Source organism: Melopsittacus undulatus, chromosome 4 (genome assembly GCF_012275295.1).
Source record: "Melopsittacus undulatus isolate bMelUnd1 chromosome 4, bMelUnd1.mat.Z, whole genome shotgun sequence".
NCBI classification, from domain to species: domain Eukaryota; kingdom Metazoa; phylum Chordata; class Aves; order Psittaciformes; family Psittaculidae; genus Melopsittacus; species Melopsittacus undulatus.
In genome coordinates, this window is record NC_047530.1 from 56,530,686 (window position 1) to 56,556,841 (window position 26,156).

General features: G+C 37.8%; 1 protein-coding gene and 1 long non-coding RNA gene across 4 annotated transcripts in view; one reads left to right on the forward strand and one right to left on the reverse strand.

Annotated features, from left to right (window-relative positions):
* Positions 1-327: 327 nt before the first annotated feature.
* On the reverse strand, positions 328-10,418 carry LOC115947198 (uncharacterized). The gene is made up of 3 exons (XR_004081146.2): positions 10,387-10,418; positions 6,918-6,998; positions 328-4,593 (listed from the first exon to the last, which is right to left on the reverse strand). It is a non-coding gene; the product is annotated as an uncharacterized lncRNA (long non-coding RNA).
* NUCB2 (nucleobindin 2) overlaps positions 859-26,156 on the forward strand; it is a 31,039-nt gene continuing 5,741 nt past the window's right edge. For 2 of the 3 annotated variants that reach the window (XM_005153274.3, XM_031052781.1), the window contains exons 1-11: positions 859-1,055; positions 12,649-12,792; positions 13,457-13,564; positions 14,742-14,868; positions 18,230-18,333; positions 20,234-20,419; positions 21,015-21,105; positions 22,570-22,628; positions 24,130-24,222; positions 25,210-25,299; positions 25,839-26,009. In XM_005153274.3, the coding sequence (XP_005153331.1) occupies positions 12,649-12,792; positions 13,457-13,564; positions 14,742-14,868; positions 18,230-18,333; positions 20,234-20,419; positions 21,015-21,105; positions 22,570-22,628; positions 24,130-24,222; positions 25,210-25,299; positions 25,839-26,009 (1,173 nt within the window). In that variant the 5' untranslated portion in view covers positions 859-1,055. Of the gene's footprint in view, positions 1,109-12,648; positions 12,793-13,456; positions 13,565-14,741; positions 14,869-18,229; positions 18,334-20,233; positions 20,420-21,014; positions 21,106-22,569; positions 22,629-24,129; positions 24,223-25,209; positions 25,300-25,838; positions 26,010-26,156 lie in introns of all 3 variants that reach the window. The other variant, XM_031052780.2, reaches the window with a different exon arrangement.

Here is a 26,156-nt window from a genome sequence, read left to right on the forward strand (position 1 = left end):
TTTTTATAGGAACTGCAGTGTATTTGCTATTACAGCTAGTGTTTAGCTACCCAATAAACTTAATAATCACTGAGCAGTTTCAATGCTGAACAGATGCCCAGAACACACGTATCTTAGTCCAGAAACCCCAGTACTGCACTTAGAAACAAAGTGGCACTGGAAATCCACAAATCAAACCCAAAGCTGACACCAAGCATAAACAAATACACAGGCTGAAAAGTTTCCTTAATTATTACACAAAAGTCGAGATATCTCTCCCCTTCCATCCCCCCCCCCTCTCTCCCCCCCTTATTTCTTTATTTTCCTCTCCTCTAAGGGGAAAGGGAAACCAAATCTGAGCTCAGTAAGGCGCAGATGAGAAGAAGGACCAGTCCTGGAAAAGGAAGCCTGAAAGAAGGAGGAGATGTCTGTGTGCGTGAGGCGGGGGCCGTTTGTAGACAGGGCCCTCCGCGGCAGCCACAGGCCGCGGCTCCCCTCAGGACCCACGGCCGGTAACCGGATCGCTTTAGAGAGCGGCCTAGCGCACCACGGAAGCAAGGCTTGGGCAGACCCGTACCGAGACTCGTACCGAGACCCGTACCGAGACCCGTACCGAGACCCGCTGGGGTGCGTCCGGAGACGGACCAGCCCCCCCCGAGCGGCCCAGGTGCGCACCCGCGTCCCCACCTCCGCCATGACGCCACAGCCGCGCGGCCGGGACCCGCCCCCCGGCGACCGCCACGTACCTTGTCGGCGCTGGCGGCAGTGCGGCTTGTGGCGCAATCCCCGCCTCCGCGTCCGCTGCTATCCAATCAGAGCTCTCCGCGACGCCCGGATGGGGGTCTAGCCGGGCCAATCAACACGCGCAGAAGGGCGGGACTTGTCTCTATGGCAACGGGAGCACGGGCAGTCGCACGGGTCGGTATCGCTCCGAACCGAACCGTACCGTACGGCACCAGCGAGCACCTCAGATCCCCAGGAGCACCCCCCGGCAACGCTTCTCTTCATCCCCGCACACAGGAGACGCCTCGCCCTTAAGAAATAGCGGCTCCTCTCTCGCCGCAGGGGATCTGAAGGTAGATTCACCCGTCCCGAGGCAGTGGTACCTCAGTCGTTGGCGGAGGGGACGGTAAGGGGGGCCCCGCCGGCGCGGAGGCCTTGCGGCCGAGCACGTCCTGTCAGGGGGAGCAGTTGACCGTCGCGACGTGTTGGGGAGGGGTGGGACGCAGTGTGCCTCGAGGGGTTTAACCGTTCTCCCTTCTGTCAGGTTTGAAAACACGGGATAACGGTAACGAGGAGACGTGGGGCAGTAGGCGAGAGCTGCCCAGCGGGCCGAGGGGCTCCCTTAGGTGTTTGGGGTAGAGGTGGAGGGAGAAAGGCATCTGGAATTGGGCCGGGAACGTCCTGCCCCCGCCAGAAAGCTCTCCAGGTTTCCCTCCCTCCGGCCTTTACGCTTGGGTACCGCCAGCCAGATCAATGGCTTTCCAGGAAGTAACACTTCGCCAGCCCCGCTGATGGGCGAGCAAGCGGTTACCTTTGGAGCACCTAAGGCAGAAATTAATGCGTACCTGGCAGCTGCAGCAGAATCTTGATTGGATGGTAATTTTACAACCGGAAGAAAAAGTTCTGCTGCTTTGTTCAGGAGAGTCGGCTGGTTTCAGTAGACAGGGTATATAGCTTTTCTGCGTTATGCTTGCTATAGTACCCCTGGAGAAGCTAGGTAAAATAATGTCAGGATAGCCACTATACTCAGAAAATACTCCGAAAGAGGAAAAGGTTGAAATATGGTTGTAGGGAGGTAACTTTTTGCTGAAATGAACATGGCTGTGGTTTTCAAAAGTGTTCTTGTTTGGCAAAACTTCTTAGTGAGTATAGGAGAAAAATCTCCTGTTGTTGGACTTGTAAGTTCTAACTATGAAGAATTCATGTGCAGCACTTTTAAAATTAGACCATCATAGTAACAATAAAGCACCAGTACACTATGGTATCTGGTTCTACCTGGAGGCTTGCTTTGTCATCTTGTTTTCTCCCACTCTAAAGAAAAGTCCTGTAGTTGACTCAGTATTGATGCAGTTCTGCCCTGAATTCTGAGGTGACTGTCCCTCTTAGTTGAACGGAGCAGCATTCTAAAGACTGGATAGGAGGTAAAAAGCCACTCAAAAATTGTGTGAAACCAGGTTTTATTGTAGCCTTTGTGGGCCTCTGCTTAAGACTCATGAAAGTTTTATGGGAGAAGCTCCCATTCCTGCGAGCACTCAAGATCCACTTATATCTGCCACTGTCATTTGCTATGCAGTGATCTTGTGCTGTCACAAGGCAATATTCACTATGGGCTGCAAATTATTAACCTAATTACATGCAGTACATCCTAACTATGATTATGAATTTTCCCCTTTACTCACTAGTGTAATCCTTTGGATGGTGTCAGCATTTTATTTTAGAATAAGAAAGATAATTCTATTTAAATAAGTAATAAGTCCATATTAAACAAATTGTGTGGTAGTAGAACATTGTGAATCTCATTTACTGCTACAAAGTTAATTAAGCAAGAAAAAAGGGCAAACCAAAATTATTAATATTGCCCATTGGATATGCTTAAAACTTCTATTATCTGTTAGATGCAAAGGCATGTAAATTTGTTTGTGACTTGATGCTTTACAGCTTAAGATACCATTATTTGGCATTATTCGAAATTATATTCAGAAAACCCCATCAAGAAACTAAAAACTAAGCAACAACAACAAAAAGAATTATGTTTCAGTAAGAGTAAGGAGACGTTTCCATTGTGGAAACTGTAGTTGGTTGTGTAGTAATGGTAATACCGCTGAGTATAAACTTTCAGTTCATATAAGCCAAGTTAAAGGTTTTCCATCAAAAGCAGTCCTCAAATGGTACATATAAAACTGAAGTTGTAATTGTGAAAGGAAAGAACAATAGTGTTCCGAGACAATAAAATGTAAAATACTATTATATTGACTCAAATGTCAGAGGTTGGAAATATTGACTCATAGCGATATACTGACTAAACTAATATGCTTTACAACAGAAAGATAAAATCCTTTACTGTTAAAAGCCGGTATCAGTGTTGCTTCGATTTGAACTTGTGCAACAAAGGTGTTTATCTAGTGAGGTATCGTGCTCTTGGCTGTTTGATTGCTCAGTAAGCAGAAAAGATTTCTCTGAAGTTCCTGTTAGATACGCAATAGACAAGACTTCTAGATATGGATATGCTTACATATAGCTAAAAGCATGGCCAGATATTTAAAATATATCTAATTAAATCAGAGGCAAAATTTATGTTAATTTGAACAGGTTTTGCTCTTACGTACTATGCATAATTTGGCAGTTGGAAGAATGAAGGAATTCCATTTTATTAGAGCTGTTTTACGGGTATTCAGTTATAAATATTATACATCATAAGTAATTCAGGAAATATATAAACCCTTTTCATTATTATATTCCTCATGCTTTGTATTCTTTATAAAACAGGTGTGGGATGCTTACATGTATTTGGATTCCCAAGCAAGTAGAAATCAATGGGAAGTAGTAAATTATAGAAATAAACCTCATTAGGCAGCTATAATTAAATGCCTAAATATTTTAAAATCAGTCTCTGTATCATTCAATCTAGTTTTATTCTTGTTAGATGTTTTGTATCTTTCTTTCCAGAGGGGAAAAAAAGTCCCTTAACTCCTGTGGGCATTCAGGATTTACTTTAGCATCATGGTTTGTTATTGACTAAAGAAAAATACATATTAGTAGAATAATTGAAATACTTTTTGAGATTAGGGTTTGAGCAAATACTTTGGTTGCATGTAGTAGCATATTTGAAACAGAGTTGCTTTTTATGCCAGCACTGACAAAATTGTTGTTTGTATTTATACAGAATGAATCTGTGAGATTCCAGGTGTGCTGTTGTATTTTGTTCTGTATGGAAACCAGACTTATAATACAGGAAGATACGTTTGTAGTGGTATATTATTTTTAAATTCAAAGTTGATAAGAATTTTATCAAGTATGTATTGAATTCAATACAAGTTTTTGTTAGAGTATTGCCATCCTAAATTATTTTTTTAGACAACTTTATTACAAAGAATTGATAAATTCATGTAAATCCCTTTTAAAACCAAAACTAGTATTTCAACATTCTTCAGTTAGTAAGATAGCTTTGTAGACACTGATACTTATTTTCTCCGAAATTATGATAGGGAAGTTCCTTGGAGGCAGGTAGTATCACAAATGTGTATATGTATTTGTGTGTGTGCACATTTTTAAATCATGAGCCATTAACATTGCAACAAGAAGACCATTTTCTTTTCAAACTTCATGTATGATAGAGCTAAGCACATGCAGATGTACATTTTGCTTCTATGCCATCTTTATTTCAGGACATAGAATTGCATTGTAGGTAGTATTTGCTTCTTTTCCAATTGAGCATTCACAGTTACTGTTACTATATATTATCCCCCAGTATTTGGATTACTCATTTAATAAAACAGCTGAAGTGTATTTTCTTTAAGGGTCCATCAGCAAATGTTGTACTACATGCAGCTGAGGCATGCTGTCTTTCCTGAGAAACTGAAAGAAGAATCTGTTCTACCAGCCAACTTCTTACTGTATAAAGAAAGAAGCAGATAAAGTGCACTGAGAAAAATGTAACAATCCAAGTCAAAGAAAATAACTTAAGCCAAGTGAAGAGGATGAGAAGAAAGGATTCTGCTGGCTTTAAGTACTTGAATACTAGTGTTTTATATAAACCTGTATTTATGTACAGTATTAAAATGCTTCTTGAAAAAATAAGGAATGTCTCTGCATTCACCACCAGTATGTCCAGGTTGAAAACTGTTGGATATTGGCTAGAAAAAATGGGCAGTTTTGACAAGAGAGGAAAAAAATGCTTCAAGGATAATAAAAGGAAAACTGTTGCTGCTTGTGTGAGTGGGACACTTACTGAAAGAGGAGAGAGGGAGAAATTATTATGCTTGCATATTAACTTTTGAAAGGACAAATTCTTTTAAAGAAGAAAAGTATGCAGGTGTTTCTGTATTTTGAAAGATAAATTGTAAACGGAAAACTTGCACACTGTAGCCATTTCCCTTTTTGTGTCATTTTCTGCTCATGTCTTCAATGAGAAATTTGTATCTACAAGAATAGTGACCTACTGAAAAAAATCTTGACTACAAGACAGAGGTTTACTTTAGAAGCTTGAGCTGAAACAGGGTTTTGTAAAATTGTTGCCACATTTTAACCATGCTAATACCAGATTAACTCGATAGAATAATATTATGAAGAAGACGCATAAACTATAGATTCATTGACTTTCATCATTGGTTAAGGTATGATAGCTAACAGTGTCTGTGCAGCAGGTTTTCTTGAAAGAATGGGGAGGAATGAACACAGGTATTTCTGGTGTTTCCAAACAGAAAATATCGTAGGATAATCTGTTTCTGCCCCATTTCAAACATTTTATGTATTTTTTAATATCTTGTAAGCTAATAAATTTATATCTTTGCAATAATTTTCAAAGAAATAGAATGTATTAAACATCCTCTACAACTGATACATGGATGGGTATATCACAGTTTCAGAGGTGAAAAACAGATTCAAGATGCTAGATGGCTAGCTCAAAATGCTGAAGGAGTACTTTACACTGTTAAGGTATAGTATTTGTGATGTTCTCATTCTAGTGCTGAGGATAGAATATTTTCAGAGAGGTGAATATTAGTAGATACAGTCTGTCTCTTTTCTCTTTGTTTTAATTCAGCACTGGATATGAAGATTGTTAACTTCTCCAATGTACAGCATTAAAATAGGAAGTCACAGTATAATCATGACAATAGAGAGTATTGCTATCATCCTGTATGTCTGCACTGTATCTTACACAGATTTAATTATGTGTGAGATTTTATGAACAGGTAGGCTTATTTGTATGTTCTGTAAGTCTGGATTTCTGTTTACATTGCCCATCACAGTACACATGAACTTGCAAGAAAATTTGACATTGGGTGTTACTTCTTTCAAGACACCTGTGCTTTGTTAGGGGTGATGGAGACATGAGTACCAGAATTCTGGTGTCTGAGCAATAGGTGTTAAGTTTAGGAAAAGTAACTCTTCAGGTTAATATTATAAACACCTGGCGGTTGTGTAAAAGAAGTGTGCTAATGCTGTGTTTAACTGCTTGTGTTAATGTTGCTAGAACAAACTTTAGAAGCTGTATTACCTTGCAAAGCCTGTAGCTCTTTCTGATTCAGATGTTCAATCCTGTTACACTGAAGTTGATAGGAATTTGTGATTAATTTTAGTGGGATTAAGATCAAAGTTGCTGGCAGACAGCCTGCTTATTTTATTTTCCAATTGTATTTTTCTGTTCATGCAAGTACATTGGTGGCTCTGTTTTCTGCTGTTTCATTCCTTGGGTTTTCACTCTGTTTTTTAAAATACTTTATAATCAGGTTTTATTTTTTGTTTTCCCTGAAAGCTTAGGATACTGGCTTTGTTTATAAACTACAGTATTTGTCAGTTCTAGTGCACTACATTTTTTATTAGTTCTCTTTATGTATTACAAGTAGAATTCTTGTATATCCTTCTAGGAAAGATGAGATTGTTTTCTGTAACAAGCTGATTAGAGTTGTACTACGTTTTCATCTGGCTGGATTACATAGCTTTCACTAAAATTACTTAATTTCCACATAGCAGTTGTACATTAGCTCTCTCTATCGCTCTTTAAGAAAGTAGCTAGTCAGCTGGAAAGATCCATAACAATTTACATTTCTATTAAACTGTGTAGCAGTAACAGTAGTAATAATAGGCTCAAGTGATGCACCCATGGCAGGATACAAGGATGCACACTGTGCATTATGTACTACTGATAACAGTGATCAAATTGACATTGCTTCTCATTTTCAAAACAACATCCTGGGATCAGACCCTAGACTCACCCTGAAATGCCTGGGAAGGGTTGGGCATCCAGGAATGGGTTTCTCAGAAGTCAGGAACTCTTGAAGGTAGCTGGTAACAGGCTGAGAATGGTAAAGTGTTTAGTGGAACAAAACCTGGAAATGCAGTTTTCCTTTCATCCTGCCTCTTGTCACTTTTTCCTCTAGTTGGTGAATTTGAGAATCATGCTGAGTTTTTTCTTGCAGCTGATTCATGCTAGAATTTGCAATGTGCCTTGTTTCTCTTCTAATACATGTCAAAATAGAATGTGCTTAGTGACTCGGTTGTGACTGTCACCTTCTAAAGGCTGATATATGTCTTGGTTACCTGCTTTTATTAAGGGCATTTTGATTAATAGTCTTGGACTAATAGGTACCTAAATACAGTAATTCAGTCTTCACTAGGTAATTATTTTTCATTCTAATAAATATATTTCCAATTTACTTGTAATAGCACAGGTTGTGTAAACACTTCGGTTCATGAAAATACAATGGGAAATCCTGTGTTAAGCATAGTAGTCTGCAAAGTCAGCTGCAATGACATAGTTTTTTGCTTATCCATTTTGGTCTTGTCTGCTTTTAACTCTTCCTGATACTTGTGGATTTTTTTGTCTGTTTTATCTAAAAGGCTACAATAAATATGCCCTATGCAAAACCTGAAACTGCCTGATGGGCAGTAGATCACCTTCTTTTCACAGCAGTTTATAGATGTGAAGAACATACTGTGATATCATCCGGTCTTTCCTATTATGTATGACAGTGCATAATTACAAAGGATGGTATTTCCAAGGGAACCCAAATTGCCCATGAGCACAAATCACCAAAAGTTAGCAGATCCAATAGCACTTAGTTTGATTATGGCTTTTGATGATAAACTCTGCTCACTACTGCAGAGGTAGTTTAAGATGATGTAGCTCCTGTTGCCCACCCCAAATCTGCTGGAGATTAGTACTTCCTAATCAGAGATTTGGCACACCAACTTGGTTGCTTATATCTCAGTTGTTTCAGCTCAGCATGGACATTTTATGTATCAGTTTTCCTGAACAGCAATAGAAAAAGCCTGAAAAATGCTGTGTCTCCTTTTTGGTCAAAAAACTGACAATCCCTATCTTCATAATTATTAACATTACTAGAAGATGTAGGTCAGCAGCTTTAAAAATATTATGTCTTTAAAATGGATGAAAGACCAGGTGTCATTGTTGAAAGTGTTGGCTTTAGTACTTGCTGTAGGCAAAGAATGAATCAGTGCCGTAACTATGGCTAGCACTTGAGTTTCTGGCTGCTCTGCTGTGGTTCACCTCACCACATGACCTGTTGGTCTTACATGAAATGAGCATGCTCAAATATTAGCCACATATGATTTTTAAAAGCAGTGTTTACATACCTTATGTAACTATAGTGGCTTATGATAATATTAGGTTACTTTTATTACTATAATTTTATATATATGAAAATATCTTGGTCAGAAAAATACTTATCCATTTATCAGGGGCCAAGATTTTAGCACTGTCAGAAGCTACCAATTCCTTAAATGAAAATTTCAAACATACATAACATTTTAAAAAATATTTCTAAAAATACTAAAAGAACAGTTATACTCAAATACTTCATAAGCCTTTTGGTTTTATTAGTTTTGTTTTATAGTCATTGCCTAGACTTCCTGCATAGTTACGACTTTTCATGTACCAATTTACTAGACTGCCCCATTCATACTCTGCAAGAATTTCAGCAAGGTTGATTTTTGGTTTACATGTACATTTTTTTTACTGTGATGCTCTGTGTTTAGAGAACTTACTGTCTAGGCTGTTCGTCCAGAGTCTTTCAAAGTAGATCTTGAGGGTCAGTTATCTCCTACTTATTTGTTAAATACACTTAGTTGACACATACTGAATTAAGTGCTTGCTTTACTTTTGCTTTTTTCCCTGGTTCTTTCATCTGAAAAGGAAGGAACAGTGGCTTCCTCACAACTGTATCTCAGTCTGCTTTGGACATGAACCATCACCTTGCAAATATCATCAGTCCTACCTGGAATTTATAAGCCTTTCTTGTTAAAAAAAACATGTTTTGATAAAATCTGTAACATAGCCTAGGTCCCCAAGGTTCTTTTATTTCAAATTGGCTATTGAAGGAGTAGAAAACATTTATATGTGACTAACAGGCATTATCAAAGTTCTGAAAAAGGCTTCAATAGCAGGAATCAGTAGGTAAGCTAGCATTCTTTAGGCTAGAAGAGGGAGGAGTGGTGTATGATCACTGTTGGAGAGCTTTAATATGGGAATGGTAGAGCGTAAATTGTTTACATATCTTCCTATACAAGAACTTACGGGGTTACTGAATGAAGTAAATGAGCAGAGGTCGTTCACAAAACATGTTACCTGTGGAACTACTTGCCAAACTCGTAGTGTCATATGCAGTCTGTTACAGAAACACTATTTTCTATTTCTATCCAACCTGCTGTATCGGTTAAGCTGTCTCTGCTTTCCATTTCTTGTATTCAAGCTTACATGGTGATCTAACTGTGTTTGTGTGCTGACAGGTATATCAAAATGCCAGGCAGCAGTGTTTAGAAAATGACTCTAACACCAGACATGGCAATCTAGTTTTGGGGAAAAAAGAGGACAAAATCAGGTGATGTTCTTCATACAAAACAGAAAAAATTGACTGACAAGCATGGAATCATAGAATGGTTTGGATTGGAAGGGACCTTTGAAGGTCACCTAGTACAACCCCCCTGTAATGAGCGGGGACATCTTCAACTAGACCAAGTTGCCCAGAACCACATCCAGTCTGGCCTTGAATGTACCCAGGGATGGTGTCTGCCAGCTAAAAGAACTGGTGGCCTTCATAATATGTATTAACTTACTAACATCATCTATGCCACCGATACATAAAATGAGGTATCCCACTAACAGATACAGATTCAACTGATAGCTCTAGTTCAGGACTTCCAGTAGCATTGTTGATCTGCCCTAGTAACCTAGCCTGGCCCAAAGATCCAGTGGTGATTTGGTTTGTAGAAATGGTATTGGGTGAACCCTCAGCCTGTTTGCCGGTGACACAAAACTGTGTGGTGCAGTTGACACCCTGGAGGGAAGTGATGCCATCCAGAGGGACCTTGATACACTTGAGGAGTGGGCTCACATGAATCTCATGAAGATCAACAAGGAAGGCCAAATGCAAAGTCTTGCATGTGGATAACTGTTAACTCTGTGCCTCATGCTGGGTGCCAAAAAGAGCTGTCATGGTTTAAGATGAGCTGGTAACTCATAACCACACAGCTGCTCGCTCACTCCTCCCTCTTTCTCCTTCCCCTACTCCTGGAGGGATGGGGAGGAGAATCGAAAGAATGTAACTCCCACAGGTTACAATAAGAACAGTCCAGTAACAAAGATATAATATAAAACTAGGACTGCTGCCACCAATAATAATAATGATAAAGGAAATAACAAGAGAAAAGAATACAACCACTCACCACCTGCCAACTGATACCCGGCCTGACCCAAGCAGTGATCTGGCCCTTCTGGGGAACTCCCTCCAGTTTATATACTGAGCATGACATGAATCATATGCAATAAGGGGTGGATACTGTCCTGGGTTTGTTGTGGTGCTTTTGGCACCACACGTACAGGCTGGGTGGAGACTGTATTAAGAGCAATTGGTGGACAGGAAGCTAAACGTGATCTGGCAGTGGGCACTTAAAGCCAACCATACCCTGTGCTGTGCCAAAAGGAGCGTGACCAGCAGGTCAAGGGAGGCAATTCTCCCCCTCTAGTCTGCTCTCCTGAGACTCCACCTCCAGTACTACATTCAGCTCTGGAGATCTCAGTACAATAAAGACATGACCTGCTTGAGCAGGTCTAGAGGAGAACCACAAAAATGATCAGGATGGAGCACCTCTCCTATGAGGAAAGACTGAGAGTTGGGGTTTTTCAGCCTGGAGAAGACTCCGGGGAGACCTTTTGGTAGCCTTTCAGTTCTTAAAAGGAGCCTCTAAGAAAGAAGAGACTTTTTAGCAGGGCCTTTTGCGACAAGACAAGGGATAATGGCTTTAAACTAAAAGAGGGGAGATTCAAGCTGGATGTCAGGAAAAAAATACTCCTGTTATCTACAACAAGATTAGGAGACTCTATGAAGTCACTGCAATCCAACAGCTTGTGTAGAAATTAATTCACTAGTTTCAGCAAATCAATCTGCATTTGTCCCCTTTTCTTTGTGTGTTTACTTGTTCTAAAGGAATGACCTAGGCAAAGCTAATCAGGCTTGCTGTTGTGGAATTGACAGTAATGCTGACATCAAATCTAATATGCTATAATGGCACTGACAATAGCTCCTGCTGTCCCATTTGGTAATGATCAGATGTTAGTAATTTTTTAAATGAGAGTAACAGGTATTTATATGCTGTAAATGAGCAGAATCCATTTAGGCTCTTTTTGCTGAAGACGTAATTAAGAAAAACAGTTTCAGAGAATTCCTGAGGCTTTGACATACAGGATAAAAGATGGATAGGTGCATATATTTTTATCTCCAGCTATTTCATCATCCGCAATAAAGGAAAGACTATTTCTGTACATCTTGTATGCATATCCAATTCTTTTCTTAGTGTTTTATTTTACATAAGTTGTATGAATAACAGGTGTCAATAATGCTTAATCTTGCAAGACTAGTTAAAGCACTTATATAGAAATCCTTCTTGTAGCAGGCATACTTTAGATTTCACAGCACATTTCTTAAATACTGCCTCTTTTTCTCTGACATATCTAAGCTAATTTTAGACAGTATTTGATTGGCAACTTTTACTTTTCAGGAGGTGATTTATATTGATAATGTAACATTGGAGTTTGCTTACACTTTTTATAGAATATTCAGAGACTGTAGACTGTCATAGGCTGAATTGTCCCAAGAGCCTGACTGCTGTCAGATGCTAGATTACCATCATTACTTTTTTAGCTGGATTTCCTGTTCTCAAACTGTTTAAATATTCAGTCTTACCATTTTCTATGAACTGAGCTGCTTTCAGCCAAATTTGATAATGGGAGAGAAGACAGAGATCCAGAAGTTTCAAAGTGGTCTATGCTCATAAAATTATGTGTCATTTAGCCCCATATAAATCACCAAAGAAAGTCTAGGGGAGACTGGCTTAATAAAGCCCCAGACACAATTTCAGATAGCATGAACTATTTTTTCAAGAATCTCTCAAATTGGAATATGGATATAAGAGGGATTGTAAAATACTTATCCTGCTAATAAATTATGGAGGGGTCCTTGCTCCAAGTTAGACAAACTACTCTGTTGTTGAAATAAAAACTACATGAAGATCTGATTCAGTGTCCATGATTATCTTTAGGAGTTTGACAATAACTTCAGCAAAGACACCATCAGAGTAGGAATGTCATTATTAGTTATACAAGACCTGACCATCCTAAAAAAGTGTATGAATATTGGGTGTTCCTGCCTGTTGTATGGAGCCATTGATAGTACCTCAACATGTTAAAAACCTCTCACTGGTTACACTACAACTTGGGTTTGCTATACAGCTGCAAGATAATGTGCTTGTGGAAAAATAGCCTTTAAAAATTAATGCTGTGTTTAATTCTTTGATTTTTAGTGTTCTGGAGAGCAGTAGAACATGAGAGAAGAGGGGTATTACATGTATCTATGTAGGAACATAAAAAAATCTAATTGCTAAAGTATGATAACATCATTTGTTATTTTCTGTGACTTGGTCTCATTTCAGATGAAGTGGCTATCTGTTCTGCCCCAACAGTGTATTTTGCTGATGACATGTCTTCTAATGGCACTGGATGCTGTACCTATAGACATAGATAAGACAAAGGTCAAAGGAGAAGGCCATGTAGAAGGAGAGAAGGTAGAAAATCCAGTAAGTGTAATGAAATTTACCCAGTTAAGTATTTTTTTCTAATTGTTAGTAATCTGACTATAGCAAACTCCCTGAAATTTAAGTGTTCTTCACTGGAGTTACTTTCAGGAAGGAAAGCCAGTATTGTCATACAGTCTGCCATCTAATATGATGAGGTTCCATTTAAATTTATTCTTTTTTATTTTCTTTCTTTTCCCCATGAGCTGCTAAAGGTGAGATAGCATATGGAAGGAATTCCCAGCTAACAATAGGAAGAACTGTTTATTGTTCCACAGAGACTTCTTTCAAGCAATTGAGTGGTGGCTTAGGAAGTTCCACTTAATGATTCCAGTTTCATTGTTTTAAATAGAACAGTAATGAATGAATTGCACTGTTTAAAAACCAAACAAAATATTATATTAGCATGACAGATTCTTGTGTATTACATGGGTTCCTAAATACTTTTCTCCTCTTCCTTGTCAGTTACTGAAACAAATGAATAGTAAATAAGTTGTAAGTTGTTATAGGACAGTGATGCAAATCAGAAAAAAAGAAGGTATGTGAGAAAGTATAATGCCTGAGTTACTTAGATTTAAATTTCAGTTTAGTTGTTGTATTTAAACAAAATGAAATGTTTGGTGTTATATTTTTTTCCTCAATTTTACTTTTTGTTTGTTTTTTTAAGGATACAGGACTTTATTATGACGAATATCTCAGGCAAGTAATAGATGTCTTGGAAACAGATAAGCATTTCAGGGAGAAACTACAGACTGCTGACATAGAGGAAATAAAGGTAGGTACAATTAAAAAAATCAATAAAAGACTTAAGGTTAGTTAAATACATAACCAAGAGCCATGTATGTTGTATTCTTTCTTACTTTTCTTTTTTCATACTCCTCTCAATTTTTGGGAGCTTAAATTTCCTCTCACTTTAATTTATTTAGGTATTTAACCTTTACTAGAACTTTGTTTTAAGTCAGGGGTATCCCATAGCATAAAAAACCTCTAACAATGTATACTTGAATGCATAGTTTCTGCCTTCTGCCTGTCTACTAAAAAGCCTGTTTCAGAATTCATGCAGGTAGGTGAGTCTTCATGTACATCAAAACAGCTGCAAGCATGGCTCTCACTTGCTGTTTCCTGCTGAGTAATTTGGAACACTGTTTTGAACACAGGTACATCTGCCTTCTCAGACTGAGACAGTATGTATATAGGAAGAAAATAGACCTCTGTCTTTCTCCACTGCTGTCCTTTCTTTTGTGCAAATCTACATAAGTACTCTCTCCAAAATCTCACCACATTCTTGTCTTTTCTGCTTTAGTTCCTGGCTCTAGGTGGTGGCCCTTCTGCATTCCCCTTCATGAACTAGAAATTCAGCAAGGGAATGATAGGAAACAGTATGAAGTGATAGACTTTCGAGAGGAGATCCCACCTGTTGCATTTCTTTTAATCCCACATGTTGCCATTGGCAGCTTTTGGCTCCTTCTGTCCTACATCCAGTGTAACCCTTGAAAATTACTATCAATTTCCAGATCCTGATAAATATTCTTGCAATACACATTGGTAGCTGTTGCTGTGCTTGTACCTTCTCCCAAGTTTTACAGCCATCATCAGGTGGATGAAGAACACAGTACTGTGTGTGCATCTCACAGTTCTTTTGAACTAATTAAAGAACATTTGATCTAGAAATTTGTCACTTAGACATTATTAGATATTGCTGCTTCAAGATCATGCTTTTACTCTTTGAAGGAGCAAAATTAGAAATTCTCTTTTAGGATTTCTCTCTGCTTCTGTAACCATAGGCTTAAAAATATTTGAGTATGCACTTGAACAAATGTTGAGATTCTTACAGCATGGTCTGCAGTATTGCAGAGATTGCCACTGGTCTGCTATCTTGAAGCTCAGGTCTAATGGGAATCATAAAGGCTACTTGCTTCTAGTTTTTATACATAACTTTTGTTTTTTGACAGAGTGGAAAACTAAGCAGAGAACTTGATTTAGTAAGCCACCATGTGAGAACACGGCTGGATGAACTAAAAAGACAAGAGGTGGCAAGACTAAGAATGTTAATTAAAGCTAAAATGGATTCTGTTCAAGGTAAGAATACAAAATTTAACTAGGTAAGTTAACAGATGGGATTGTGTTGGAAGGGTTCCCAAAGTCTATCAGTTGTCATTATGACAACAAAGCATTGTAAGCTGAAAGTGAATGTCCTTTCTGAGCTGGTCTAGTGCCAGTGAAGAGCCATCTTTATAGGAAACTGGGAAGAAGAGCCATCTGTGTTTTATAAATAGCTAAACTTTATTCCGCAGTGGATTTTTCTGATACTTATAATCCTTTTTCAACCTCTATTTTTGTAGTGCATCAATTTATAAATTACTCACTGAGAACTAGTAACATAGTAGGACTATGTTTAAGAATACAACATGACATAGCATTTCATGTCTTTACGGGGTAGAAAATGAATTATTTGGGTTTGTTGTTTGTTTTGTTTTACAGTCAGTTAACACAGAAGTTTTACTTTTTCTCTTTTTAAGCCCCCTTTCCACCACATAGTTACTGTACAAGTTTATAACAAGCATTAAACCTTTCAAGGTAGAATATTTTTTCTTATTTTGGGGACAGTTTTCAGCTTTTAAATAAACAAAAACATTTGGAGTGAAATGTTTTTTTCATAGCATTTTCCTAATTGCTAATGGAATCTTACAAACTCAGGGAATCTTAAAAATTAATAAAGTATGCAGGTTTCTAATTATTATGATTGCTGCGTGGTTTTGTGGTAAGTGGTGTTATCCCTTTTTATTTTTTATTACTGAAGAATTCCTAAAGGTTGCATTTAGAACTAATTCTGTATATTTCTAATTAGTGATTTCTTTTTGAAGAGAATTAGTTGCTCATAAACAAAGATCCTAATGATGGACTGCATCATCTTGCTTCCACAGTGTTTTTTTTTATCCACAAAGAAGCTCTAACAAAAAGTGCTTCACTTGTCTATGCAGATTATTCTATCATTAGAAACATTTGCAGGTTGGGGGGGATCCCACTGAGTTGAATAGGATATTTATCAATTTAAAATACTCCAAGAATAAAGATCTGTTTTCTAGGCTAAGCCAAATTCAGAGGTGGCAAGTAAACTGACGAAGGAAGTATGCATATACAAATACATGTTTATGTGGATGTCCCTGCCCATGGCAGGGGGGTTGGAACTAGATGATCTTAAGGTCCTTTCCCAACCCTAACTATTCTATGATTCTATGTTACTAGGGTCAAGAAAGCATCAAATTAGTTTGGGAAAAAAGCTATTTGAAGTGTAGTACCTTTCTAATGAAGTGTTCAGGTGCTACCACAGTCTAATTAGTGACTAATAATATAGAGTTGGCTGAGGGCATCAGATCACCTTACTGTTCTTTGCTTTATTTTAATTAAAGTCCAGAGAGTACAGAGTACAGGGTCTACAGTCCAGAGAGTACAATCCACTGGTAGCTAGGCAATGCACACCGCTGGTAGCCCCTCCACAGGAGTCAGTGCATGGCTTCACATACCTGCCAGACACCATGTTCATCTTCCTCGAGCAGCTCCTGAGCTGCCAAGAGCCTGGTTTCATGCTCCTCTTGCAGGCAAGCAGTTCACTGACATGACGGTGACACTGACAGTGAGACAGTTGACAACAGCCAAGGATACCTGATTGTGTTCATAGTAATTTGCGTATTTTGAATTTTTATAATAGTTTAATGGACTGATTACTTCTAGCCTTTTCTATTTCCATAAATTAAGAGAAAGTAACAGTGTGCTTTGGAAAAATAATTGCCTCCAACAGATCAGTTCTGTTACACATAAGTGTAAGATCTTATGTTTGGGAAAGAGCAAGAACAGATTATTGCAGTTCGGAATATTCAGATGACTGCTAAGATGTGAAAACACTGGGAGTAGGTCAACGTTTTGTAAAGTTGATAATCAGCCCTGCCAGTGAGTACTTCACATCGCATACAGCAAGTATGGCCAGATTATCAGTAAAATACAGCTGCATCTGTATACCTGGGCAACATCTTGGAACATGTATAAAAAGCATTTTGTAGTAACAGCAGGCAAAGTTGTTTGATTTCCTTTTATTTGTTCTGTTAATCTTTTCTCTGTAACACCACTTAACCACTTCACATCTTGATCATTTAAAATGAAGAGAGAATAAAAGCATACACGCACCCCTGTTCTCTTCCCTATCAGATGGATAAGGTCTTAAAAGAAAAAAAAGATTTGAGATTATATTCTGCATATATTCTGTCCTGACCCAGATGTGGTTTTAAACATTTTCACCAATATCCTACTAGATTGATCTGTACAGGACAGAAGAATGTTAGGGGTTGAGTCTCACATAATACAGTAATGTGGCAAGTAAATACTACCAAATGGAATGAGTCTTTTTTAAGAATAAGAAAGAGAGGAAAATGAGTTTGGGGTCTGTTTTTTTGTTTTGTTTTTATATTTTTAAAGCTTATTATTACACTTGTAAAATGCTTCAGTAACAGGCTGAGGCTCATACATTTCAACAGAAGTTATGATCTCACCAGGAAGGAATGATGGTTGAAATGTGCCCAAGCCAGTGTTTGCTGTTTTGATAATACAGACACAGTACTGAGTGTAAGACAGTTTGCCAAAGAATAACATGTTCAAAACTGTGTTTACCAGGTTTTTAAAAAAATATTCTTTGCTAAGCCATCTAACAAAAGCTTGTCAAAATTGTTATACATAACACATCAACTGTATGCTTAAGATAGCATGATTATCTAGCATTAGTAGTCAGAAACCATGGTAACAGCTAGAAAAGCCTGTTGTAGAAATGCGTTTTGTTGTTAGTACATTGTGAATGGATATTGGTGGATATTGTTCCTGTTGTAAGGAAGACAGGAATATTTGCAGCTTCTAGACACAGAGCCTGATTCTCCACCGTTTTGTATTTCTCAATTTGCAAAAATTAAATTTGAATATCTGCTTATCTGATTTAATTTTACAACATACTGTGCATACATATTTTGCCAGGTATGTGTCATTTGCAAAACATACAAGCAATAGAAGAGTCAGACTTCTCCCATTTCAGGAAAAAGATGCAAGTTGTTAGCTTTGAAATGGCACATAAATTCAACTGTCTCATTTCTATAAAAGAGAATAAAATGTTTTTCTTGGTTTGTGATGCTCAAGTTGTTTGTACTTTTCCTTGCTGAAATACAAGCCTTAATCAGCAGGACTATAGTGCAAATTTCTATCAAGTTTGCTGATATGCTTCAAGAAAAGCAACTTTAGAAATGTTGCTGTTGTTTCCTCCAACAGTGAAAAAATTATCCAGTCCTCAAGGAGCCTCAGGTATTTACAGGACACAAGTACCCATATGAAAGTTTTTAACTTTGTGATCTCACTTAATTTGAAACTTATTTTAATGTTTTACATTTATATCTTGTTCTTTCAGACACTGGCATAGACCATCAGGCTCTTCTTAAACAGTTTGAGCACCTGAACCATCAGAATCCTGACACGTTCGAACCTAAAGACTTAGATATGTTGATCAAAGCTGTGAGTGCTAGATATAAACTATTGTGGGGTTTTCCGGTATTAGTTATTATGGTTTTTTTTTCTGTGATAAAAGCAGATCTTTTTACAAATACCACTTCTTTATAAATGACATGCAGTTTTCATTTCCAGAGAAAAGTCAGTTGTCTCCACTATACACTTGAAAACTATTGTCAGTGTTCATTATGCTATATTATGCCCATAAATTTTGGGGTGGCATCTTAATAGGACTTGCATTCATGTGCCAGCACAAACCACTTCAGGAATAAATGACATCTTTCTGGATGCCTTTAAATTAAATACAGTTTTGATAGGGGTACATTTTTCCTAAGTGTATGTGCTGCTTTCTGTTTCTGAATGATTTAATTGTCTCTCAGAATTATATAAATAATCGTCCCTAAACTGGCAATTTGAATTTTGGTATCTCTTACATTTATGTCAAGCCACAAAACTACAGCAGAGAAGAATTTAAGATAAACAATATTAGAAGTTACACATGCTGGGCATGGCTTTCAATGTCTGTTTAGGAGATTCAGTATCATTCACAGGTGTGTGTGTGGGGTGGAGGTTTAGTGTATGTTAAATAAAGGGGGTGCAGTTAAGCTAAGCATGGCATGGCTTTTGTCAGCTGCTGGAAAAAACACACTTCCCAAGGGGAAAAAAAGACTTTTATCTCAGATATGCTTTAGAGAGCAATACATGTGTGACATGAGAATTTGACAGTTTTTATGTTTCCAAAATAAATTGTAATTTGGGATGTATTTCAAGTTTTCTGTAATTTTTGGTGGGTTTTTTTTACCCTTGGAAAATTTTATCTCAATTTTCTGTAAACTTGTTTTTTATATAGATCTAATGTTTCTTGTCATTTCTGAGCATCACTTCTGGGAAACTTGTGGATGGATAGGAGGAGCATATCCTCAGCAGGGCAGTTCTTTTATTATAATTTTTGCTTTGTCTTTTCAATTCTCAGCTGAGATTTGACAGAGTGTAATGGGAATTTTGGAGGGGAGGTGTCTTTGCGTTGGAGTTGGTTTTGAAAGGATACAGTGAATCTGAAAACTAAAATGTAAATAATGGAGAGACTATATCGGGTATAAACATGTTACTTTGAAAAGCACTACTAGATACATAATTTCTATACCTTGAACTGTCTGAGAATGATGCATCTCTAAACTGTATGGAAGTACTTGTCAGAAATTCTCCCCTCACACTCTTTCTCTACATATAATCTTGTTTTGTTTTGGTTTTTAATTTAATCTGTGAGGCACTGGAATGGGTTGCCCAAGGCAGTTGTGAATGCTTCATCCCTGGTGGTGTTCAGGGCCAGGTTGGACCGAGCCTTGGGTGACATGGTTTAGTGTGAGGTGTCCCTGCCCATGGCAGGGGGATTGGAACTAGATGATCTTGGGGTCCTTTCCAACCCTAACTATTCTATGATTCTATGATCAAGCTACTGCAAACTAACTCCCTTCATTAACTAACTGTTAATGAAGGCACATTTTTCATTAAACTGGAGGATAAGCTACAAATGTTCCTATTCTGAAATAATCAAGGAGTTAATGGAACTATTTGAAGCTGCACTTAATTAGTATAGAAATTACTTGAGTTAATCTGTTCTTAACTGATGCGCAAGGACACTTTGATGCTGTCTTGCAGTACTGTGTAGTTGCAGAAATTGCCTAGTAGCTGAACCCTTGTAGATTAATTTCTGTGAAAATAATAAAGTGAGAAGAGCTGTTTGTGCATCACTGTCACATGAAAGGAAACCCCCAACTAGTCTACCTCATCTTTAAAAGTAGAATGGCAGTAATGCCAGCCTTGCCCATGGGTCAATGATTTTCATGTCATGTGTTAACACAGTCGTGTAGCAGAATCAAATGTCTACACATATCTATATTTTTAGGCTACAAGTGACCTGGAAAATTATGATAAGACCCGCCATGAGGAGTTTAAGAAATACGAGATGATGAAAGAACATGAGAGGAGAGAGTATTTAAAAACACTCGATGAAGAAAAGAGGCAGCGAGAAGAATCCAAGTTTGAGGAGATGAAGAAAAAACATGGAGAGCACCCTAAAGTTCACCATCCTGTAAGGCCACAGTGTATTCTTACGTGATTGGGTGGAAGCTTTTCTTTCCAGAGGGAAAAAGATAATAAAGAGCATTTGGCTCTTCTCACTGACATGAGAGCAAAGTGTGGGAACACTGCTGAGAGCATTACAAACCTCCCCATTTTTGTGACAGTTATTCTATTTGCTGGCAGAATTATTATTTACAAAGAAGCAAAATCTTATGAGGAAGAAGCGAGATTGGTCCTAAAACTGTAGGGCTCCCTTCATGTATTCCTGGCCTGCTAGGAGCTGTATCACAGCACCATTTCCTCTAGGGAAGGCAAACACATTTCCTTCAGCTCTTACTCTGCACAAGGCTGTATGGCTATAACTGATTATTACAGGTGTTCCTTTCCACAGAATATGCATTTCCTCAACACTCCCTGTTTCCCTGGCCTTTCTGTCTACTGAAAGTATTAGACGTGACCAGAAGGGAATTAAGGAAAATTCTAGTGATTCTGTTTGCAACTAATCAGAAAATAAAGACTTTCAAAGAAACTGTGATGCAGAGATAATGCAGAAAAACTACACTTAATAACATTTTGAATAGTTTTTCTTTGTAACCAATATCTAGGGAAGCAAAGATCAGCTGAAAGAGGTGTGGGAAGAAGCAGATGGGCTGGATCCTAATGAATTTGACCCAAAAACATTTTTCAAATTACACGGTAAGAAGTTTAGCTAATTTAATGAACAAGTGAAGTGACTTTCTGTTACTTTTGCTCAGGGCAAGTCTTATACCTTGAGCAATTTGAATGAATCAGAAGAGTACAGAGGAGAAAATAATTATGTTATTTCTAAGTTTAATGCAATGTTTTAAATGGGGTTTAAAAGTTTAAAACAGGGTTTTGTTTAACTACTCATAAAATCATACAGCCAATGCAATAATGATTCTTCATGGAAGTATGAGAAGTTAGAGGGCTGTCCATATCTATAACTGTTTACAGACTATGCACTAGGAGTAGAGGCATGGAAAGCTGGCAACCCCACTTTCTCATCATGTGTGGAGAGAAGTCTCAGACTCCACTTATCTTTGGAACAGTCACAGAAGTGCCAAACCTCTTTAGAGGCAAGGTTCCCTTAATAAAATAAAATCCAAAATGCACCCTAGTCCTGCTTCTATTTCTGAGCAGCTATAAATAATAAAATAGTCACAGAGATGAGGATGCATCTCAATAGACATTTTGCTTTTAATGTGATTATATACATGTGTAACCTTGTATTCTGACATTGTTATATGCTTCATAATAAAGTATCCTGCCTGGCACTGGGCTGTGAAGAGCTGAATAGTACATAGAATTTGACTAATCCCAAAGATGATAATTTAACTGAAGTATTTTAGCTTGAGTCTGAACATTTATCTTGGTTTATGCAATATATAAATATGTATTATACTTATTAAACCTTACTTCTTCTTTCGAGAAAGAGATCTTGAAGAGCTCTGAAACTTTTTGGTAGCTTTTTGTGCAAATTTTACCAAAACAGAAATAGCTGAAATAGCCTTTTGCCTCGGAGCTTAGTATATGTAAAACTTTGAGGCAATTAAGAATATTGCATAAGAAGACTAATTTGAGGTAGTCATTCTCTTTCCATTTTAGAGGTAGTGTAACAATATTCAGAGTAGAATGTAGGATAACAGGTGCATTAATTATCAAGTATTTTCCTCTCTGTATTTGTTGTGAAAAGTCATTCTACAATGATCTCTTCACATAGTGATTTTCACATAATTCTTTAGTTTATTTGGAGAGTCATGCTGTTGGTTAACAAATTTTTCCTGCAGATTTTTCTTTTGTTCTGAATGTGTTTACAAGCTTAGTTGTTAAATTGCCACAACTTGTCCTGAGCAATATTTTTTTGCAATTACAGTCTGTGCAGTTCTGCTGTGACCTATTTCAGTTTGCTAATCTAAGAAGTAGGGAGATTGCTCTAGACTTGTCCAGCCAGCCAAAAATGGCAATAGAGTTCAGCCAATGGCACCTGAAACCTAAACAAAAACCAACCTATATAATCAGCATCTTGTTAAATGAGGTTTTAATCCACATGAGATATGTATGCTGATACTTAACTCACGGAGATCTACTACACATACTACTTTCTGTACATGCTCGCATTTTCAACACTTTGTTTTCTAGATGTCAATAATGATGGTTTCCTGGATGAGCAAGAATTAGAAGCTCTGTTTACTAAAGAGGTAAGAAGTTCAGAAACAACTTGTTTCAATAAATGGTAGCAGGGATGTCTGGTTTTCTTCCAAGTATATTTGGGGTTTGGGACTACAAATTACAGTATTCATGCCAAGTTTTGTGCATCCTTAATGTTTCTGCAAAAGTGTAAAAATGTATCAGTAGGGAAAATAAAGTAGTTGAATTATAGGACTCAGACATCAGGTATCTATTGCTCATATATTTCTCTGCCACAGGATTGTCTGAGATTTTATAATCAATCTGCAGGATAGCTATTTCTGTGTAAATTGCAGTGCAGAGAGCTGCACTCGGGCTCTGGCTAGATGCAGCCTGTAGAGGTTCTGAGGCTGGGTAGTTGTGCTCATTCAGTGCTTATCAACAAGTCATAAGGTTTGTTGAGAGAAAAAGGATCACGCTCATGTGAACTGGCCCAAAGGCAGCATGATGTGGAACTGGCTGCAGAAATTTCACATATTCTATATCTAGTAGTTTGAAGCACATGTACATCTGATGAAGTAAACAGGCTCTTAGTTTCTTTTAGCACTGTCTTTTTGGTGTGTAAAAATGCAAATATTACTTTGCTTCCCAGAGGAAAATGAGAGTGAAGTACTGAAATTTCTAGTGATGGGGATTGCAGTATCAATGACTAAACAAAAGGCCCTGGTCTTAATTTTTCCAGTACGTTCTGTTTCAGTATAGCAGGAAAAAAACCCGGAACTTCCCATTCAGAGATCTAGTACTATGGCTGTCAATACCTACTCTTATAATTTTTTCCAGATTTCATGAGCCAGGGAGGAAATGTGCTATACATAATATAGAAGCTTTTAAATGATAAATTCAAGTGACTGTAAATTTTTTAAGAAATGAAATTTGCAAATACGGATTTTTAACAATACTTAGCCATAATCCCTTCTAACTCAATGAAGATTTATGGCACTTGTTTCTGACAGATGTGTCTCACCATTTTGCAGCTTTGTACTTTAAAAATGAATATTCTGGGACCTTTAAATTACCTGTGGCTAAGCAAGCAGAGCTAAATGACTAAGAAAGCCAAGTAGAAGCAAATAAGCATGAACTAACTAGACAGACGTGCAAGAAAATAAGTGGACCATTAAACTAAGCAGGCAGTTTGTCTTCTGAGGGTCAGCTGCATGCTCTGGTAAAAAAAGCTACTCATCCCTCTTTGAGAAACCATGAAAATTCTGCCTACTTTGAGTTAAATGTTGGATCAGACTTGTCAATTTTACTGTACCTTCCACAGCACTGGATTACCACTGAACTTTCAACAGACCGTATGAATTAACTGAAAACTTCATGCTTAGCAGTGAAAGGCTTACTTGTTGCTTGAATACTATGCTTCAATACTATGCTAAAATACACTCTCACTGCACTGGAAAAATGGTGAACTCATGTTTTTAGCAGCATCTCATGCTACTGTTCCAAATACAGTCTTTCATTTGAATGAGCAGCCCATTCCCCAAATTAACATTTGCTAATTCTGAATTTCAGCTAGAAAAAGTTTATGATCCCAAAAATGAAGAGGATGACATGGTTGAAATGGAAGAAGAAAGGCTGAGAATGAGAGAACATGTAATGAATGAGGTGGGGACTGATATTCAGTAGAGCTGCTGATTTCCTTCTATATTCAAGAAATACAGACCTCCTAACATGAAGGATTGTCCAAGTACAGCGGAAAGGGATAACCTGTCACACTGAATGCTGTTTCTGCTGTGATTCACACAAAGTTAACAACACTCAAGTGCTGTCCCCATATTCTGATGTAAATGCCTGCTGACTAGTTTCTATTTAAGAAGTTCCAGAGAAGAATTGTGCTGTAGCCTCCATCTTTTGCAGAGACTGAGGTTCAGTGGAAGTTCCCTATGAATTTTGTGTCAAGCAGGGAAGATGGGAAATGTGCCTTTCACTTGGCAAATGTGTAGGATTTACGTTTGAGGGGAGAGAGTAGAGCAGTGTCTTCTTGTCTCACCTTTATCCTTTCCTAAGAAGTCTCAGAGCTCAAGGTATCACCTATGACAGTGAATAGTTCTGACAGGTTTTCATCTCAGGAGACAGAGGGAAGAGGGTATTTTGAACCACTGTTTTTTTCACTCATGTCTTTTCTGTATTCAACTGTATTCCATAACCTTGAGCAACATCGCAAGCCTGGTCTTCTGTTAGTTATAAAAGGAGGCATTTCCTCCCTTCCCCTTAAAGGATTTTGACACAATTCAGTTGGGGTTTTTTTCATGTTTCAGAACCACCCATCCAAATGTTGAGGTTAGTCTGACTCATAGTTACAAAATTATTACCAGAAAGCTACAGAACATTTTAATCAAAAAAAAAAAAAAAAAAAAAACAAGCATTCCACTATTAGCACTATGGCTAATAAGGCAAATGGATTTGGAAGTAAAATATTTACTTTTTATCTATGTTATTGTTAAGCTATATAACCTTTCAGGCACTGCCTTAAAAATGAGACAGATTAAAAGTATAATGGTCATATTTTAAGATACTGGCATGATGAAAGTAAACATTAGCTCCACCAAAACCTGTCCTTTATGTTGAATTTAATTTTTTTGCTTTAAATAGGTTGACATTAACAAGGACCGGCTAGTGACTTTAGAAGAGTTCCTGCGAGCTACAGAGAAAAAAGAATTTTTGGAGCCAGATAGCTGGGAGGTAATGAGAATGTGTTCCTAGTGCAGCATACAGTACTACATCACTCTAACCAGGAAAACAAATGGCATGTCTCTGATCTTTGCTTTTTCAGTTCTGTTTTGGTATGTGTGCGGTTTAAATGTCTTAGCTAAATGTAGTGTACAAATGTAGCAGAGTAATGCAGATACACTCTTTATGGTGCACACACAGACAGAAAAGGTCTTGCGCCACCCTGTGGATTCTAGAAGAGCCTTTCGCACATTTCAAACAGAAAACGAACATTTATGACTCGCGAGGGAAGATGAGAGCTCAGCTGGAAGCAAGAGGAATTTTTTCTCCTACCTCTAAATCTGTAGTAGAATTTTGATAAGAAAATAGCTGACAAAAGGCTATTTTGCTCTTTCATACAGTGAGCGTACTAACCGTTTACAGTGTCATGGCTGAGTATTTACATGAAAATTCTGAGGGTTGTTTAGTTCCTCTAATAATAATTTCAGTGGGAAGATAATAAAAATATATACACATTCTGGCTAAATGCATTTGTATGTATTTTTTTGCAGACACTAGATCAGCAGCAGCTCTTCACTGAGGATGAGCTGAAGGAATTTGAAAGTCATATTTCTCAGCAGGAAGATGAACTTAGAAAGAAGGCTGAAGATCTTCAGAAGCAGAAGGAAGAGCTACAGAGGCAGCATGACCAGCTTCAGGCTCAGAAACAAGAGCTTCAGCAGGTACTTAAGAGAACAGAGAAGTTTTTTCTTATTCTGTATCCTCGTATGTGTAATGGCTCATTACAGTCCCCAGCTCTGGAGTGTACTTTACCTTGATTTCTCATGAGTCCCAGCTGAATTCTAAACTAATGGTAGCAAAACATAATC